This window comes from Anomaloglossus baeobatrachus, chromosome 1 (genome assembly GCF_048569485.1).
Source record: "Anomaloglossus baeobatrachus isolate aAnoBae1 chromosome 1, aAnoBae1.hap1, whole genome shotgun sequence".
In the NCBI taxonomy this organism is placed as follows: domain Eukaryota; kingdom Metazoa; phylum Chordata; class Amphibia; order Anura; family Aromobatidae; genus Anomaloglossus; species Anomaloglossus baeobatrachus.
In genome coordinates this window covers 671,806,589-671,827,374 of record NC_134353.1, presented here as the reverse complement: position 1 = coordinate 671,827,374, position 20,786 = coordinate 671,806,589, and the positions used below count along the sequence as shown (strand labels likewise).

At 41.2% G+C, this 20,786-nt stretch overlaps 2 protein-coding genes across 2 annotated transcripts in view; one reads left to right on the top strand and one right to left on the bottom strand.

Moving 5' to 3' along the window:
* The first annotated feature begins 1,700 nt into the window (after positions 1-1,700).
* C1H12orf76 (chromosome 1 C12orf76 homolog) lies at positions 1,701-16,244 on the top strand. Its single transcript, XM_075320053.1, has 2 exons — positions 1,701-1,902; positions 11,754-16,244. Exons 1-2 carry the CDS (start codon positions 1,737-1,739, stop codon positions 11,837-11,839), a joined length of 252 nt encoding a protein of 83 aa, XP_075176168.1. The 5' UTR covers positions 1,701-1,736; the 3' UTR covers positions 11,840-16,244.
* ANKRD13A (ankyrin repeat domain 13A) overlaps positions 15,203-20,786 on the bottom strand; it is a 116,578-nt gene continuing 110,994 nt past the window's right edge. The window contains exons 14-17 of the mRNA XM_075320054.1: positions 20,688-20,761; positions 20,429-20,589; positions 19,589-19,656; positions 15,203-18,305 (exon numbers count right to left, since the gene is read on the bottom strand). Of these exons, the coding sequence (XP_075176169.1) occupies positions 18,110-18,305; positions 19,589-19,656; positions 20,429-20,589; positions 20,688-20,761 (499 nt within the window). The 3' untranslated portion in view covers positions 15,203-18,109. The remainder of the gene's footprint in view (positions 18,306-19,588; positions 19,657-20,428; positions 20,590-20,687; positions 20,762-20,786) is intronic.

Sequence of the window (20,786 nt, the reverse complement as noted above, 5' to 3'; positions counted from 1 at the left end):
TTCAAGCGGTCTTGTGCTGTGAAAGCACTGTATATATAGTTTTTCATTGGCCAATCAACGTTTTGTTTGTTTTGTGGTTTTGTTTTTTTTTTTCATCTATTTCAAGAAATGGATCCGTCAAAAAACGGACCGAACGGATACAAAAACCGGACCAACCTGATGCGGCTTTTTCCGGATCTGGTTTCCGGATCCGAAAAAAGCCGCATCAGGTTGGTCCGGTTTTTGCACATTTGTTGCTGTATCCGTTGCATCAGGCACAAACCGGATTGTGCCTGATTGCAGAAACCGGATGTGTGAAAGCAGCCTAAGATTACAGTGATACCAGTTTGCTATAATTTTTTTTATAGGTTTGTCTACTATCACCCTAAAAAATGTTTTTGAACTAAATAAATTTTGAAGGTTATAGATTTTTTTATTTTTCTGCTGAAAGAGTCATGTGAGGGTTTGTTTACTGCAGGATGAGTTTGGAGTTTTTAATTTGGGCCACATATTTTTTGATCACTCTCTATTTTGCTTTTTGTGAGGCAGAATCAAAAAGAAACAGCAATTAAGGCATTGTTTTTGTGCTTTTACGTTGTTCACCATAAAAGTGATGACAGTTTTATTTTTCAGATCAGTATTAATACAGCAATACCACACATATAGCTTTTTTTTTTTAAATGTTTTTCTGCTTTTACATCATAAAAACTAGTTTATAGAAAAAATAAATTGGTTTTGCATTGCTGTATTTTGAAAGCTATAGGTTTTTCATTTTTTTGCTGAAAGAGCTGTATGGCAGCTTGTTTTTTTGCGGGACAAGATTGTAACGCTGACCACCGAGAAATGGTACTGTGGCGAACTGAAGTGGACCCACTGGACCACAGGGAGACCCCGGGGCTACTTAATAAGTAAGACTATACGTCTGAAACATGTTAATGCTACTGCTGTATGAATAATTTCTGTGATGTCTACTGCTATATACCAGATTTTCCCTTTTTAATGGATTAACAATAAACATGGACCAGGTCTGCGCTGGATTTCCTTTCTCCATATAAATGACCCACCCTGTATATCCCATATAACATATACTATATCCCATAATGTACACTATACTATATCCCCTGTAGTAAACTATAGTTTATCCCCTATTGCGCACACTATACTATATCCCATATAACATATACTATATCCCCTGTAGTAAACTATAGTATATCCCATATTGCGCACACTATACTATATCCCATATAACATATACTATATCCCCTGTAGTAAACTATAGTATATCCCCTATTGTGCACACTATACTACGGTATATGCCATATTGTACACCATACTATATCCTATATATCGTATATTATACTATATGCCATAGATCATATATCCTATATTGTTCACAATATTGTACATCACACTCTCTTCTATATATTACCATATACTACATTGTACCCCATATATCATATACTACATTGTACCCCATATATCATATACTATACTGTACACCATATATCATATACTATACTGTACCCCATATATCATATACTATACTGTATCCCATATTGCACACTATACAGCTGTGCAGCCCATATACCGTACCCCGGACGCCCCCGGGAGCCGCCATGCTCCCTCCACCTCGCAGAGCTCGTCACTCTCTGAGGTAATCTCCTGAGCGCTCGGTCCAGTCATCCCTCAGCTCCGCCCAGTCAGGTCAGCAGAGCTCCTCCTCCGGGATCCCGGCCCCGCCCTCCTGCTGCAGGGTGATGGAAGAGATGGAGACCGGCCGGGTGCTGAGGAGGATGGAGGCTGTGTGCAGGCTGGCGCCGCTGCTGCTCCTCCTGTCCCTGTGCACATCCTGCGGCCATGCCCAGACTGACAGCACGCCGGAGCACAGCCGTCCGTATCATGTGCTGCTCAAACAGAACCTGGGTGAGTCATGGAGGGCAGAGCTCTGTGCATCCACCCCATGTGCGGGCATACAGCGGGCTGTACGGGGGCTGGAGAGGAAGGATAGGCAGCAGTGTGTAGGCTCGTCATCATCAGATCAGTGGAGCAGGGAATGGATTTTCTCTCATGTCTGCAGCCATGATCACTTCATTATTGGCTCTGATGTGTTTCTATAGGGGCAACGATTCAGAAACTGGGGCAGTGAATGTGGCACATGGGCCATGGCCCACTCTGCCAACCACAGTGCCATCTACAACAGCCTAACACTTTCTTAAAGGGAACCTGTAAGGTGCAATATGAACCCAAAATCACAAGCAGTCCTGGGAGCACATTACTAATCCCTGCCTAACTGTCCCCGAATCTAGTAGCATAGATAAAGAGATCTTTAGAAAAAGTATTTCTAAATATCCTTTATGATATGCTAATGAGCGCAGGGACTAGTCCCAAGGGTGTTAGTTCCTCCGCTCATTCCGCCCTCTTAGCATGTTAGGCCCGTTTCACACATTAAGCATTTCGCCGGATTCGGCACACTCCATCCAGTACAGTGTAAATACTGTATAATGGCATCGCGGCAGGCTCCAGTCACATGACAGCATGTGGCCAGAGGGTGCCGCGATGCCATTGTACTGTATTACACTGTACTGGAGTGCGCCGAATCCGGCGAAATGCCGAATGTGTGAAACGGACCTTAGCTGTAGGCTAACCTGCAGATGTGCTGCCATGCTGAGAGGGTGGAATGAGCGGAGGAACTAACGCCCTTGGGACTAGTCGCCAGCCTCATTAGCATATCATAAAGGATCTTTAGAAATACTTTTTCTAAAGATCTCTTTATTTATGCTACCAGATACAGGGACTGTTAGGCAGATATTAGCAATATGCACCCAGAACTGCTTGTTGTTATGGGTGCATATTGACCGGTTCCCTTTAAGTATGGGTGATACTGTGTATATACATGCCTCCACACTGGCGTTGCAACACCAAGGAGGAAATGTTATGGAAATCATAGGATCACAAGTAATGTTAATAGCAAAGAAATGATAAAAAAAATATATCAAAACATCTCAAATGATTCAGTATTGAGTATGAATGACATGCGTTGGAAATACATGCACTTACACATCTTGACTGCTGTCAGTGAGGTTATTAATGGATGTCTGAGGAATAGTCTGCTCCTCTGAATACATGGAAATCATCAAAATCAGCTTCTGGCAGCTTCCTTTGAAACTGATAATGATGTCCTTGATGTGCTTGATGGGAGATAAGTCTGGAGACGCTGCAGGCAAAGGTAGCAGGCTTAGGCCATGCGGGCTGCTCACAGTGATACAAACAACATGGTGCCTGGTGTTGTGATGAAAAACAGCTCATGAGGTGCCTTCAAGATCCCTCATAGTGTTGCAAACATGATTTCCCACTCGATTACCAATCAATTTTTCATCATCTGCATATCATTAACATGTCTATCCATCCTGTGAGTTCCATAATTCCACGATGTTCCCTTCTTGCATTAGAGATATGTGTGTGTGTGTGTGTATACATGTGTATATACAGTGTGTGTATATATACATACATACACACACACACACACACACACACACACACACACACACACACACACAGTGCCTTGTGAAATTATTGTGCCCCTTGAATTTTTCAACCTTTTCCCACATTTCAGGCTTCGAACATAATGATAAAAAATAATTTTATGGTGAAGAATCAACAAGTGGACACAATTGTAAAGGTGATCGATATTTATTGCTTATTTAAATGTTTTGTAAAAAATAAAGAACTGAAAATTGGGGTGTGCAATATTATCCGGCCCCTCTACTTTCAGTGCAGCAAACTCATTCCAGAAGTTCATTGAGGATCTCTGAATGATCCAATGTTGTCCTAAATGACTGATGTTAAATATATCAGCCACCTGTGTGTAATCTAGTCTCCGTATAAATGCACCTGCTCTGTGATAGTCTCAGTGTTCTGTTTAATGCGCAGATAGCATCATGAAGACCAAGGAACACAATAGGCAGGTCCGTGACACTGTTGTGGAGAAGTTTAAAGCAAAAAGATTTCCAAAACTCATAATGAAATGGAAGGAGTATTATACCACTGCAAATCTACCAAGACCTGGTCGTCCCTCAAAAAATTCATATCAAATAAGGAGAAGACTGATCAGAAATGCAGCCAAGAGGTCCATGATCACTGAATGAACTGCAAAGATTTTCAGCTGAGGTAGGAGAGTCTGTCCATAGGACAACAATCGTACACTGCACAATTCTAACCTTTATTGAAGAGTGGCAAGGAGAAAGCCATTTCTCAAAGATATCCATAAGTGTCATTTAAAGTCTGCCACAAGCCACCTTGGAGGCACACCAAACATGTGGAAGAAGGTGCTCTGGTCAGATGAAACCAAAATCAAACTATTTAGGCACAATGCCAAACAATATGTTTGGCGTAAAAGCAACACAGCTCATCACCCTGAACACACCATCCCCACTGTCAAACATGGTGGTTGCATCATCATGGTTTAGGCCTGCTTTGCTTCAGCATGGACAGGGAAGATGGTTAAAATTGATGGGAAGATGGATGGAGCCAAATACAGGACCATTCTGGAAGAAAACCTGTTGGAGTCTGCAAAAGACCTGAGACTAGGACGGAGGTTTGTCTTCCAACAAGACAATGATCCTAAACATAAAACAAAATCTACAATGGAATGGTTCACAAATAAACATATCCAGGTGTTAGAATGGCCAAGTCACAGTCCAGACCTGAATACAATCGAGAATCTGTGGAAAGAGCTGAAAACTGCTGTTCACAAACGCTGTCCATCCAACCTCACGCAGCTCGAGCTGTTTGCAAAGGAAGAATAAGAATTTCAGTCTCTCGATGTGCAAAACTGATAAAGACATACCCCAAGAGACTTGCAGCTGTAATCGCAGCAAAAGTTGGCGCTACAATGTATTAACTTAAAGGGGCCGAATAATATTGCACGCACCAATATTCATTGTAATTTTTAACAAAAATTTAAAATAAGCAATAAATTTCGTTCACCTTCACAATTGTGTCCCACTTGTCCCACCATAAAATTTATTTTTTTTATTGTTTTTTTCTTTATGTTTGAAGCCTGAAATGTGGGAAAAGGTTGAAAAATTCAAGGGGGGCGAATACTTTCGCAAGGACAGTGACACAATTTTCGCGAATTGGGCTCTGCATGCCACCACATTGGATTTGAAATGAAACCTCTACAACAGAATTCAAGTGCAGATTGTAACGTTTAATTTGAAGGTTTGAACACAAATATCTGATAGAAATTGTAGGAATTGTACACATTTCTTTACAAACACTCCACATTTTAGGAGGTCAAAAGTAATTGGACAAATAAACCAAACCCAAAAACAAATTTTTTATTTTCAATATTTTGTTGCGAATCCTTTGGAGGCAATCACTGCCTTAAGTCTGGAACCCATGGACATCACCAAACGCTGGGTTTCCTCCTTCTTAATGCTTTGCCAGGCCTTTACAGCCGCAGCCTTCAGGTCTTGCTTGTTTGTGGGTCTTTCCGTCTTAAGTCTGGATTTGAGCAAGTGAAATGCATGCTCAATTGGGTTAAGATCTGGTGATTGACTTGGCCATTGCAGAATATTCCACTTTTTTGCACTCATGAACTCCTGGGTAGCTTTGGCTGTATGCTTGGGGTCATTGTCCATCTGTACTATGAAGCGCCGTCCGATCAACTTTGCGGCATTTGGCTGAATCTGGGCTGAAAGTATATCCCGGTACACTTCAGAATTCATCCGGCTACTCTTGTCTGCTGTTATGTCATCAATAAACACAAGTGACCCAGTGCCATTGAAAGCCATGCATGCCCATGCCATCACGTTGCCTCCACCATGTTTTACAGAGGATGTGGTGTGCCTTGGATCATGTGCCGTTCCCTTTCTTCTCCAAACTTTTTCTTCCCATCATTCTGGTACAGGTTGATCTTGGTCTCATCTGTCCATAGAATACTTTTCCAGAACTGAGCTGGCTTCATGAGGTGTTTTTCAGCAAATTTAACTCTGGCTTGTCTATTTTTGGAATTGATGAATGGTTTGCATCTAGATGTGAACCCTTTGTATTTACTTTCATGGAGTCTTCTCTTTACTGTTGACTTAGAGACAGATACACCTACTTCACTGAGAGTGTTCTGGACTTCAGTTGATGTTGTGAACAGGTTCTTCTTCACCAAAGAAAGTATGCGGCGATCATCCACCACTGTTGTCATCCGTGGACGCCCAGGCCTTTTTGAGTTCCCAAGCTCACCAGTCAATTCCTTTTTTCTCAGAATGTACCCGACTGTTGATTTTGCTACTCCAAGCATGTCTGCTATCTCTCTGATGGATTTTTTCTTTTTTTTCAGCCTCAGGATGTTCTGCTTCACCTCAATTGAGAGTTCCTTAGACCGCATGTTGTCTGGTCACAGCAACAGCTTCCAAATGCAAAACCACACACCTGTAATCAACCCCAGACCTTTTAACTACTTCATTGATTACAAGTTCAGGAGGGAGACGCCTTCAGAGTTAATTGCAGCCCTTAGAGTCCCTTGTCCAATTACTTTTGGTCCCTTGAAAAAGAGGAGGCTATGCATTACAGAGCTATGATTCCTAAACCCTTTCTCCGATTTGGATGTGAAAACTCTCATATTGCAGCTGGGAGTGTGCACTTTCAGCCCATATTATATATATATAATTGTATTTCTGAACATATTTTTGTAAACAGCTAAAATAACAAAACTTGTGTCACTGTCCAAATATTTCTGGACCTAACTGTACACATTAGAAATCTAAACACAACATTTTTATTTATTTTTTGCTCCCATTTTTTATGACCTGAACTTAAGGAACCAAGACTTTTCTTTGTACAAAAAAAAGGCCTTCTTCTCTCAATTATTGTTAGTAAAATAGTCTCACTTTGTGTAAGGCCTGTTTCACACGTCAGTGATTAACACTGACGTTCTTCACTGACGTGTAAAACACGCACATGTCCCTCCGTGTTCCGTTATTCACGGCACACGTGGGTTGTCCATGTGCAATCCATGATTGCATATGGACATTACTCACCTGCCTTCGTTCCTGCTGTCCATGGTGCTGAACTCCTCGGCTCTGCAGCGTCCACCCACAACTCTCTGCAGCTACTTCCTGGTCGGCAGTTCCTGCTCTCATGAATATTCATGAGCCAGGCAGGAGCTGCCGAGAGCGGAGGCTGCAGAGTGAATCGCAGGCAAGGTAAGTTGAAAATATTTAATATTTAATATGTCCGTGATTTTCTGGTACATGTTTCATGGATCACACTATAGTGTGGTCCGTGGGTCATCAGTGATGCCAGAAAAAAACTGACTTGTCTCCGTGCAGAATCACGGCCACGGGTGTACGCTGCACGGAGACACGTTCAGTGAAAAATCACTGATGTGTGAGCAGACCCATTGATTATAATGTGTCTGCGTATGTCAGTGATTCTGGTACGTATAAAAAAAGCACATACGTACCAGAATCACTGACGTGTGAAGGGGGCCTTAGTGAGCACTTCTTTTTTGTGATGATCCATCCACCTTATAGGTGTGGCATATCAAGATGGTGATTAGACAGCATGATTATTTTGGCTGGCTGCAATAATGGGCCACTCTAAAATGTGCACTTTTACAGAATTGTGAGCATCCAGAGGGATCTGAAAACCAGTCAGTATCTGATGTGATCACCAGTTGCCTCACACAGTGCAACACATTTTCTTCACAGAGTTGATCAGGTTGTTGATTGTGGTCTGTGGAATGTTGGTCCACTCTTCTTCAATGGCTGTGCGAAGTTCCTGGATAATGGCAGAAACTTGAACCAGCTGTCGTATACACCGATCCAAAGCATGGAACATTGGATACCCCCTATAGTTCTGTTAACAGGTGACTGACCCGAGTGGGGACTTGTGTTTTGTGGCTTGAGTTGAAGCCTTTATTGGTGGCATTTTGGGATAGAGAACATTTTGGATCAGTTCACATGTATCTCCACACTGCGCACTAAGGGTATGTCCGCACGTTGCTTTTTACCTGCTTTTTACCTGCTTTTTTGCTGCTTTTTCTTCTGCGCTGTTTAATGCCAAAATGGATGTGTTCTTCTATTCAAGCAAAGTCTATGGGAATTTGGGTTTCTTGTTCACACTATGTTGTTCAAAATGCTGCCTTTTTGTGGCAGAACTTTGGTCAAAAACTCAGCTTTGCAGTGCAAAACCCAAATGGCAAAAACAATTGACATGTTGCTTCTTTGAAAAGCTGAGTTTTTGACCAAAGTTCTGCCACAAAAAGGCAGCATTTTGAACAACATAGTGTGAACAAGAAACCCAAATTCCCATAGACTTTGCTTGAATAGAAGAACACATCCATTTTGGCATTAAACAGCGCAGAAGAAAAAGCAGCAAAAAAGCAGGTAAAAAGCAGGTAAAAAGCAACGTGCGCACATACCCTTAGGGGGATTCCATCTAGAAGTCTGAAACCTGATTCAGATGAAACCCCTGATACATCCAACTCTGTTTAGTGGTGTCCAGGTTTTCAGAGGTGTACAAACCTGTGGCTGACCGGGCTTTTGTGCACGCTCCCTTTGCCTCATTATAGGGAGTCTTCCACTAGAGGTTCCATCTAAATCACATATTTGAGAGTAAACCCCTGTGTAAGTGCTCAGCACAGAGAGCATGGTAAATGTGAGCCGAGCTTTAATGCGATCTTTGTTGAGGCAGAATAAACAGGAGGTCAAGAATTAGTTTTCTTTTATTTATTTTTTTACGCCTTTCCATCTGCAGTATAAGTGATTAGATGACTTTTATTCATCAGGTTAGTGTGATTACAGCGATAGACATATATTTTTTCATGTTTGGCTATTATCACACACTAATAAATTGACCAGTTGGCATTTTTATATTATTTTTGGGTACGTAATGTGTTTTGATTGCTTTCTATTCTGATTTTTAGTAGGCAGAATGAACATAAAACAGCAATTCAGGAATAGTTTTTTTAGGGGATTTTTTTGTGCTGTGACACTTGTAGTAAAACCGGTAGGGCAGCTTTATTCTTCGTGTCAGTATCATTACAGTAATACCATGTTTATATAGTTTTTTATTTTTTGCTAGGTTTGCTAAATGAAAATTATTTTAAAGAAAAAAAAGAATTTTTATATTGCTGTATTCTGGGAGCTATAACTTATTTTTCTGCTGAAGTAGCTGTTTGGCAGCTTAGTTTTGCAGGACAAGATGATGTTTTTAGTAATACCATTTTAATTTACATTAGCCTTTTTGATCGTATTTTATTCCTCTTTGGGTTCTGTGGTTTTATGAAAAAAGCAGGTTTTTTGCCACATTATTTATTTTTACGGTGTTCACTGAAGAAGGGGTTAAGTAGTATGACAGTTTTATAGGTCGGATTGTTCTGGACTTGACAATATTAAATATGTAAGGCAGCTTCCTTCCTCTCACAGTCTTCTAAATGTTGTCATTGATATTGGCTGTAGCATTTAGGGGTTTAATCAGCCCCAGTCCGGTGCAGTCATTACCCCCCAGATGTGAGATCAGGGGCTTATATGCAAGCCGAGCGCTCCTAGCGGCGATTGCACTGGCACAGCTCCTGTGCCAAGGACGATTGCCATGACATATCTATACGTAAATGGTCGGGAACCCCTATCCGACCATGACAAGTGGGTACATCAAATGTTGTGAAGGGGTAAACGACAGCGTTGTCAACAGTAAAGCATCCTGAATCCATTCATGCATGGGTGAGGTTGCTCTTTGCACATGGAAATATGCTCACTCACAATTTTCACTAAGAACACTGCTGTTAATAAAGACTGGGATCTAAATGTTTACCAACAACAATTTCTCTAAACAATCCAGAAGCAATCAGGTAATTAATATTGCTTTTTTTCTCAGCACAAGGTAGAGCGGGGCAAAAGTGGTAACTAAGTGACTCAGTGAACATTTTGGGTCCATGGTTAGGAAGCTACCTAGATTTAAATCCCATTGACAACCTGTAGTTAATCCTCAAGGAAGGCGCGGAACCCCCCCTCCCCCCTCCCCCAGGAAGTATAAGCTCCAAGCACTGATTAGGCAAGAATAGATTGCTACCAGTGAGGATTTGGAAAGAAGCGGATAGCAAGCTCTCCATGGTGAATTGCATAAATCTTGAAACATCAGGATCAATTACTGTAGTTATTGAGTCTTTGTATAAACTTGATGTGTTTGTTAATAAAAGTGTAAAAACGTATGGAATGCTTATAAATGTGCTTCAGTAACCATAAAAACGTCAGCTTGTGTCATTCTCAAAACGTTGACTGTACATGCCCTAGATGGAACTATTGACTTCAATGAGGAATGAGGCATATTGATACCAATTAAATTTTATTTCCTTTCCGGAAGCCTCTGTAGAATAGATGGAAGCCCTGTAGAGAGTCATGAACAATGACACAGACATTATATGAACCTGACCTAAAAGAACAATGCAATAAAAAGTCTATATCTTAGAATCCTTATCATGACAAATGATTTGCACCAGTTTCTGTCTCTTAAATGTAAATGTGCATTTTGTAAGCATTTCATTAGTACATCACCATCGATGAAATTGAGTTGACGTCCCCTGTACCACGCAGAGCACTCTGGTTTACTTAGGGCCGTTTCACACATCCGGGTTTTCACCAGTTTGCCGGATTCGGCGCACACCAGTACAGTATGATACAGTACAATGGCAGCGCCACAACTTCCGGGTCACATGCTACGGTCACATGACAGCATATGACCAGCGCTGGTCGCGCTGCCATTGTACTGTATACACTGTACTGGCGTGCGCCGAATCCGGCAAATCGGCGAAAAGTAGGATGTGTGAAACCAGCCTCTGAAGACTATGAATTTGTATGACAGTACAATGGCTCATTTTTCCTATGATCACTTTGTCACTTCATTCACAATACAAAGCAACACTTGTGCAATTGGTATTCATAATATCAAGAGAGGAAGGATCGCAAAGAAAGTAACTTATATCTGAACAAGTGACACAAAACGATTTGTAGTTTTATGTAGTTTTCATTGAAAAAAATGTCAGAAAAAGCAAATATATAAAATGTTCTATGCTAAAGTAGCCAAAAAGCAGACCGCTCAATTCATTCATGATCTTGACCCCTCACATATTACCAATGGCTGACAACCACTCTCTACAGTATCAAAAAAATCGTAGAAAAGAGAGGGGCACTCACCCAAAGCAGGGAAAAACAGTCCTTTATTTCACATGGACGAGAAAAAGAGGGATGATGCAGGAAGCGACGACAATGTCTGCTATTTCGCGCTTGGAGTAGCGCTTCCACTGGTCCACATGTCACTGACACGCCTCCCACATCCTTAAAGGTGAGTACAGGTGACAGCAATAATTACAGTGGAGTGAAAAAACACAAGTTAAAAACAAAAATTTTTTTGATTATGTAAATTTTGTGTTTTCCCAGCTTTGGGTGAGTGCCCCTTTCGCCCTCTGCCGGTCTGTAGTCTGGTTGGAATTCAATTGTCACTGGAATGGAAGTCAGACATGTACAGAAGCTGATTTTCATAAAAATGTGCAGTGGTCTCTTCATTTTCGCCATAATCTCCATCCATCTCGCTACAACCCTGCCTTATGGTGGATCTAAAGCTAGGCCTAGAAAAACCGCAGGGTTGTGACGTTTTACAGTGGGACATTGACTTTTTTTTTTTTTTGAAAGGCAGCAGCCATGTTTTTCAAAACCTGTACCCATTAACATCTGAACATACAAGGTAGCTAATTAGCTGATTAATTATATCTTTTCTTCCAGTGCTCCTTGGAAGTGTCTTAAGTGTCCTGTTTATTGCTATGATCCTCCTGGCTGTCTGTGTGTATAAACCTATAAGAAGACGATAACAGAAATATGGACTAAAAAGGAAAGTGGGATTAACAGCTCCCCTCAATCATCAGTGTCTGGACCAGGATGAACAAGAGATTTCTGATTCTCTTCCGTATGCTGCTTCTATTGACTTCTTTTTCCTCTAATAATTATTTTCTTATTCCATTCATAACTATCCTTAAAGCAATGCTCAGCTTCAGTTGATGTGATTATAAAGTGATAGTTTCAGTGTAGAGCTGTGAGATTTGAAGTAAAGTACCGAAAACTACAAAGACTGAAATGATCTTCTAATGACAGATACAATTGTAACTGTGCGGCCCCAATCCTTTCTTAATTGTTTGACCCGCCTTTTTATATATTATGTTTCTGTAGAACACTGGACTATTTTTTTTTTACAATGTACGTGCAGTATTAGATTTTTGTTAGTACTTTGTTTTTCTTTTTGAACAAGCATAAAACTTAAATTATCTATTTAAAAACATTAAAATGTTTTTGAGCTTTTTTTTATGCTAACTCTAGCAGAGCATTATTTCAAGAACAGGCCTGTTTTAGACAATATGAGGCTTCGCGTAAATGTAAAAATTGGGGCCCTAAATGCTCTCATATTGCACCATCACTTTAACATTTAGGTTGCATTTATTTACATGTGCTGTTTTCAGACTGGTTAGTGAGCGTGATCGATAATATTTAAGAACTTTGGTACTTGTTTTCAGCCTCTTTACACAGGATGAGGAAGAATGATGGGTGAAAAATGATCACTAGTATATTAATATCTGTCCCAGTCAGAATCATGTTATCAGCAGCACTTCTGCAGTTTGCATTGGATGATGTTCTGCTGAGAACCATGATTTTTGCTCCACCATACACAATCCAATCACCTGATGAATGAGCAGCAGCACAGGTCTTCCAGGGAGTGCCACTCTTTGTCACCACTTATACTCTGACCAAGAGATCAGGATTCTGAAAACAGGACTCCTTATATTAAAAATTACATAAAAATGTTTAATAAAATAGATTTCACAAACTGGAAAGTCAGTAAGAGGAATGTTTCAATAGAATCATCTACTTAAATGTAATATTTAAGAAAGAGCTCATATATTTCATACTAAAGTTTATTTTTACACACAAAAGGTAATTTGAATTATTAAGCACCATCCTTGTGTTCCAAAATACCCATGACACCACTTCCAGCCTTGTGTCGTTATGGGGTCACTAATGGAAATGTTGAACTTAATGCCTTGTAAGTGCTGCCTGCCTGATAACGGTTTACAAATTTAGGAATTAAGTAGGTACTCTAACCATTATAGTTTGTTAGTAAACCCATCATGAACATCCGAACAGTGAGGGTTGACTCCTGCCGGAATTGTTAGACCTTTGGCTGGTCCGACCGCCACTTGAGTGACTGCCTCCACTGCGACGATGCTGCTGCTGTTGTTGTCGCTTCTGGATCAGCTGGTCCTTCATAATTGGTGGAGGGAGTGAGCGTCCGTTACCCCAGCCTGTGCTCTTTTTATGACACCGGTCCTCAGGCTGCACCATCTTGCGGGTCCCGAGCATATACCGTGTCCCTATTTCCGGTTGCATAGTACCAACGTCATATGGCCGTGACCACAGACGCCGGCACTTGCTTCCGGATCTAGATGCTTCTGACAGAGGACGTAGATCCCTCTGGAAATCCATCCGAGGCAGAGTTACAGTGCCACAGCAGGTAAGCAGTTTTTCCGACCGGGTTTGTGGACAACTAAAGAGTTGGTTGTTCACATTTCTAGCCTAGGGTGTGGTCCAGCATAGGGAAGGGATCAGACCTCCACAACTATGTTCCTACTGAAGGAGCTGAACCTTTTTCCTGAGTGGGCAAACCCCGCAGTAGCATGGGCTATTAAAGGGAACCTGTCACCAGTTGTTCGGCTTATAAGCTGCGGTCACCATTACTGGGCTCTTAGAATGCTGTATATAAGGCTGTGAACGCACTTTGCATTCACCTACTTGCAGTTCAAAACGCACCTTTTGGGCTTAATTGATTTGACCAAAGTTGCCTTTTTTTGAACTTTAGCTGCGTTTTCAGCGCTTTTTACAAGCGTTTTCTCCTGCGTTTTTACAGATGCGTTTTGAAAATCAAGACACTGCCTAAGAAAGTTTTAAGTCAAAACGAATGAAAAAAAGAAAAAAAAACAAAGTAAAAAAAATCTATTAATGGGAAAAATAATGAAAATAGATATTCATAAAAATAAAGCGGTAATATACATTTTTTTGGAAATATAGCAATAAATGCATATTTTTCATAAATTTGTCGGATTTTGTGTGTGTGTGTAAAGGGACATAGCAAATCATTATTTTGATATCCAAAAAGCATGCGTTTTGGTAGTCCAAAACGCATGTTTTCTGCACTGAAAAAGCAGGCAAAACGCTGGAATTTTGATGTTGCTTGCTTTTTGCAACTTCTCATTGACTTTAATGTTAGCAAAACACACCCAAAATGGCAAAAACAATTGACATGCTGCTTCTTTGAACACATGGTTTTTGCCACAAAATATGCAAATTAAACGCAGCGTTTCAAAACGCAAAGTGCGGTCAGGAAATCATCATTTTCCATTGACTAACATGGAAAACCAAAACGCATGCATTTTGGCATGAAAACGCTGCAGCTCAAAACGCTGCAGAAACACAGGTAAACATGCAGAGTGCGTTCACGGCCTAAAAGAGCCCAGGCTGGGGGTATAACATAAACACTTTATGGGCGTCTCCGTTGTCCGGTGCCGCCTCTTTTGGCCATCTTTGTTCTCCTCTAGCCGCGGTGCATGACGAGTCCGACGTTATACGCACTCACCGGCATTCAGGTCCTGAGCGGAACCGGCGAGTGTGTGTATGACGTCGCCGCGTCATGCACCCAGGCTTCAGAAAGAGGACGAAGATTGCCGAAAGAGGAGGCGCCGGTGACGCCCATAAGGCCCACAGCGCGACCGTTGGGTGAATATTATAAAGTGTTTATGTTATACCCTCGGCCTGGGCTCTTATATACAGCATGTTAAAATGCTGTATGTAAGAGCCCGGTGGTGGCCACAGCTTATAGTCCAAAAAAGTGGTGACCGGTTCCCTTTAAGAGCGGTTTGTTTCCTTTATGCCAGACATGTTGTTTACTTTTATTCCTTGGTTTATGAAGTCTTAATAAACCAGTGGAAGATTTAAACCAAAAACCATTCCAGTGTCTACCTCGCTAAGCAGCGAAGTGAACCAACCAATCACCTGCTGTCAGTACTTACAGATTCACTATAAAATATCGTAAAACCCTAAACAAAGTTAGTATTCCAAATTCCTGAATCTTACCCTTTAAAATTGTATTCTAAAGGGTTTGCACAGAAAACTACACAAAAACTGCATCATCAGGTATTGAATAAAAAGATTTGACGTGTTCTGCTTTATTCATACAGCGTGCACTCAATATACAATCCATCAGAAGCCCCGGACATTTAATCATCTTCTCTTGACAGTAGGCCTCAAAGCTCCTTTACTGCATGGGAAACTATCCCACGGTCATAAATATCTGGGCTGCACTAAATAAGCAGAAAATCATTTGCATATATTTATAGAATAAGAAACTTGTTACATTACTTCCAGGAAACAAAATTCTGCAATAATAAAAAGTTATATATACACACCACATATTCAAATGCAATAAAGTATAGAAAAAGTGTTTGGAAGAAACTTTGTATATTTTAATTATTTTTTTTCTTTTAAGCCATGGAGTGATCATATATTACATAAAATGGATTAGGATGAATTAGAATCATGTATCAACATGTCATAAAATACAAAATGATCAAAAAGTTTCTGTAAAAATAGTGGTGGGAATATGTGACATTTGATCTTTTGGCCTGGCAGTCAATGTAACATTCAGAAGTATACAATGCCAGTTACTGTATGTACACCACAATAAGCTTTGCTCTAGCAAAGTTATTACAAAACTTAACGTCTAAATAGTTCATAAACATGTCACAGCTTTCACCAAGGTCAAAAACGTCGTAAAAAAATGACAGTCTTCTAGAGAGAGTTTTACAATGATAAAACCCTTATCGGTTATTGGCAGGCTTGAAAATAATTTAGAGAATGTTAATATACAATCCCCAATGTTAGTATTGAACCATGTATCATTTTTTATTCCCCCATGATTGGACTTTTTAAATGTTTCCTACTGAAGTAGGAGTTTAGCTGGAGCACAATGACAGGACATGGCTGACCTTTCCTGGGGTTAAAAAGAATATATCTAAACAAATAAATTAATGTAAATAGCTGCTATAATTGTAGAAACCATACTGTAACAGTGAAGAGAGAATATCGAATTTTCCAGGTAAAAATCGGACACTGCAATTTTTCATCTGATATTTGTTTTCCTTTATACTTTTACCCAAGCTGCATTTTTTTTTTTTTTAAAAGAAAAAAAATTAAAGATTTGTGACATCTTTCTAAAAACGTCAAAAAGGTGTGATGTGAAAAATCTTGTCTATAGCACCACAAGAGTCAACAGGGAAAGGCAACTGTAGTCATTCACTTAATCTATTGGCTGGTAGGGCCTTTTGGAAGCAGCAATGTATCCGCACTTTAAAATCTGTTATCGATCAAAAAAATAAAAAAACACCCTCATTGTCCCGGATTCTTAAACGCAACCTGTCATGTTAAAAATTATATCTGATCTGTGGGCAGGATGTTATAGAATAGATCAGATGCGACGTGAGAGTCCTGTGGGTGGTCCCATTTAGCAATTGACAATCTTCCTTGTATGACTAGTAGGACCGCCCACTGGACTCAGACAAACTCAAGGGATATCAATTAATAAAATGGAAGTTATACTGAATCTTTTCCTATAAACCTTATTCTACTCAGCTGTTCCTTTTTTCAGTGCTGCCCACTTTCAAGGGAATCTGTCACCAGTTTTTTTGCGATCAAATCTAAGAGCAGCATAACCTAGGGGCAGAGATCCTGATTCCAGTAATGTATCACTTACTGGGTTGCTTAGTGTAGTTTTGATGATCTCCTGCTGATTAAACAGGGATTTTATGATTAGATGACTACTTTGTGTGCTGCCAGGTAGTCCAGCATATTCTTGAGCTCAGTATAAGGGTACGCTCACACAAGCGTGAAAATTGGACTAGTGCAATGCGAGAAAATCTCGCATTGCACTCGGATCTATGTTAGTCAGTCAATGAGGGAGAGCAGTTAGTCAGTTTTTCTCACATCCAGATTCTGGATGCGAGAAAAACAGCAGCATGCTGCGATTTTCTGCGAGAGCCGTATCCCTAGATACATCGGACTGCACTCGGATGTTATCCCAGTGCAGTGCGATATACGCACAGGCTGACAATGGAGATGGGGGGGGGGGTGGGAAATTAAGCCCTCCCTCTCCTCCGCAGCACCCGTCCTCAGCTTCACAGCTGTGACCTGATTGCAGGATCGGGTCACAGTCTCATGACACTCGGCTCACGCTCGCAGCAGAGCCGAGCCGAGGGTCATTAGCATATTGCATCCGATGTCATACGCTCGTCTGAGTCCAGCCTAACTGGTAGATCTGCAGTAGAGAAAACATTGATTTTATCAAAATGACAACAAACAGCTCTGTAAAGTGACATCACTGGAATCAGGATCTGTGTCTCTACATTATCCTACTCTCAAACGCGGAAGCAAAAATCTGGTGACAGATTCCCTCTAAATCCAGCCTTTGTGAGCTGACCTGGAAAGGTTTTTGATCCACTTTAACAAATGTAGTTTTGTTCTAATCATTTTATTTCCATACAGCACTTAAGTACACTCTAAAATGATCTACAATGTGGTAGCTATTTTTTCCCAACTTCTGATCAGCAACTAGTTCAATAAAAAGACTCCAGGTATACAGTATTTACATGCCAGTGCCCCCCACATTGGGGTCTACACTGCTCTGCATTCACTTTAAATAAAAAAGGACACTTCTGCTGTACTGCTTCCTGAAAAGAGAAAACCTGTGAAACAATAGATTCCATTTACATCCTGAAGTTAGCTCTTTAGTAATGGTTGTTCATTACAAACTGCCTGTTCGACTACAAAGAAATCAGAAAGGAGGAGGCAAAGTCCCAGATTTGCAACAGAAAAAAAAAACCAAACAAATCAGAAGTATCAAAAATGTACAGTTCTTTGGTGGATACAGAGTCTGTGGGTGACGTTTAGCCCCCCACTCATGGCATCTTCACTGCTGGCATTAGAAAAGTGAAGGCTAGACCCGTATCATAAGAGGTTCTGAAGCCGGTTTTATTTCCTACAGTTTACTTCTCAGTAAGTGAGAGACGTATAATTTCCGCCAGCTCAGCCTCTTCTTGGAGACGCATCTTTTCCTGTTCTTCTTGTTCCTTGGCGGAGAGTTCCATAGCAAATTGTAAGTCTTTGTCAAAGCTCTGAGAATGGCTGCTAAGACTGGAGTGGGCACTTTGAGAGTTGGCAAGAAGGCTTTCCTGCAGAGCCCTGGTGAATATAAAGATTTTTTTTTTTTTTACTGATATTTGTAAATGTGAGCCTTTATCAACAGACACTAGAAGACAGGTGGATACAAAAACAAATACATGTGAAAATATGTCCCCCTACAAGGGGCAAGTACCAGGCCTAACACTTTTGTCCTAAACTTTTGCATAAAAATCAATCAATCTATAATTGCCTTATTCTGTCTGTCTGTCACAAACATGACGTCATTACAGTGACAACCTTGACATTGGCCGCTGGGCTCAGCCTGGTCCTGCCCCCTGGCATGAATTAGCCGCTCGGCCAGGCCCTGCCCCCCGCACGCATTCCCCGAACTCACACGGAGCTCCGACTCCCAGGTGAGTGCTGCACCCCCGGGAGCCCACACCGGCAACCCAGCCGAGTCATACCCTCGTGTTGCTGGGGTTGCCGGCGTACGCTGGTAACCAAGGTACACATCGGGTAACCATGGAAACCACTTTGCTTAATTACCCGGTTGTGTACCTTTGTTACTAGCGTATTCCGGCTCCCTGCCAATTCAGATCGTTGGTCTCCCGCTGTCAAACACGCCGATGCGTGCTGCACAGCAGGAGACCAACAAACAAAAGTGAACCAGCACTGTCGCTTTGAATAGTTACCTGATGTGTACCATGCGTACTAGCTTACCCTGGCTCCCGACACACGTGTACCAGAGCCGGCGTACGCTGGTAACCATGATACACATCGGGTAACTATGGAAACCGCTTTGCATAGTTGCCCGCTCGGCCACGCCCCCCCACACACTCTGCCCGCTCGGCCACGCCCCCCCACACATTGGGCCCCTATACACCTCCCCCCAGGACTACTCCACCTAATAGACACCCACCCTGCCCGCTCGTCCACGCCCCCCCACACACATTGGGCACCTATACACCTCCCCCCAGGACTACTCCTCCTATTATACTCCTCTCCCCACAGGACTACTCCTCCAACACACCCCCACACACACACAAACGCTGCAGACACACAACGCTCCACAAGCAACGCAAGACACAAACACCACCGCTCTCACACCCCCCCACACCCAGACAACACCCAGAACATTTACAGCGCCCTACACAAACACTTGACAACAACTACACACAACAACATCATATCTATATCTATCTATCTATCTATCTATCTATATATATATAGAAACACAAGTCATACATTAACTACACAATAAATTCTAGAATACCCGATGCGTTAGAATCGGGCCACCTTCTAGTTGATTTAATAAACTTGTAGGTGAACATCGATTATCTTACCTTTCATACTGAGCATCAAACACCTGATTTGTAGAAATACTTCCATTTGAAAAGCTTGGCGTGATTTCCTATAAGAACAAAAGAGGATAAATATAGTTTAAGTAATGCTATTTTAGGGTAAACGATGGTTACAAGTGCAGTTGGAACGAAAAGATTTGCGCTGCCCTTTTTCCAGCGTTCCAGCCTGGTCCACCCTAGCAACCAGACCAAGAATGTCTTCAGAGGCCTGTAATCTTTACAGATCACAATGTATCATTGACTGGATAACACAAGATGTACTGAAGAACGGTCATTACAGGAACTTTGAAGATCAAGACAGAAGACCTGTGAAGACCAGACTAGAGTGGAGAGGATCAGTGGAGAGCAGCATGGAGAAGTTCAGGGCTGGTTGGTAGAGAGTAGATGTTCTTTAAGCCTACGTTCCCATGAGGAGTATTTTGCAAGTTTTTGATCTTGAAGATTTTTTAGTACCCATTAGCTAAATTAGGTTACTTGTATTTTTTCCATTGTACATGTGTTTCTTAATATGTCAGGTTTTAAATAACCCTACTTTGTTTTTGATACTTCCCGGTAATTGGCTTCGACAATTTTTTAGTGCGGATTACACGAGTTTCTAACGCGTTTCAGAGTGGAAACATAGTAAACCGCATATACGGATTTTACCTGCAAATGTTCCCTTCTAATGCAATTACTATTTAGAGTACGCCAATCCAGATGCCATTTCCCCTGTTTGGCGTGAAGCAGATAGCCAATTTGTATTACATTTTTTAATGTGAAATTCTAAACTTCAATTTACTCATTTCTCCTTGTTACAATCTTTCCACTAGATTTAAAGCTGACCTGATTTCCACTGGACTCTAGAAGACTCTGCTGAATAGCAAATTGCATGATTTCGTCATCTTCATCACGAATATGTATGCTCCTTCCATTTTCCTGAATATGGTAGGACGGTGGAATCTCAAAGACAGATTGATCTACTTCAAATTTTGGAGCAGCAGTGGCTGAAAAGAAACAAAGGAAAGACAGTTATATGAAGTATGACCAAAATATTAGATAAAAGAAAAGAATGTGCAGTAATTAGAAGTTAGTAGCTGTGTACCTTCATCTGGCGTTCCTTCTGGGGTGCTTGGAGAACTCTCCTCTGCCGTGGAGCAGGCGTTCACATTCCCAAATGTAATTCTTGCATTAAGCACATGAA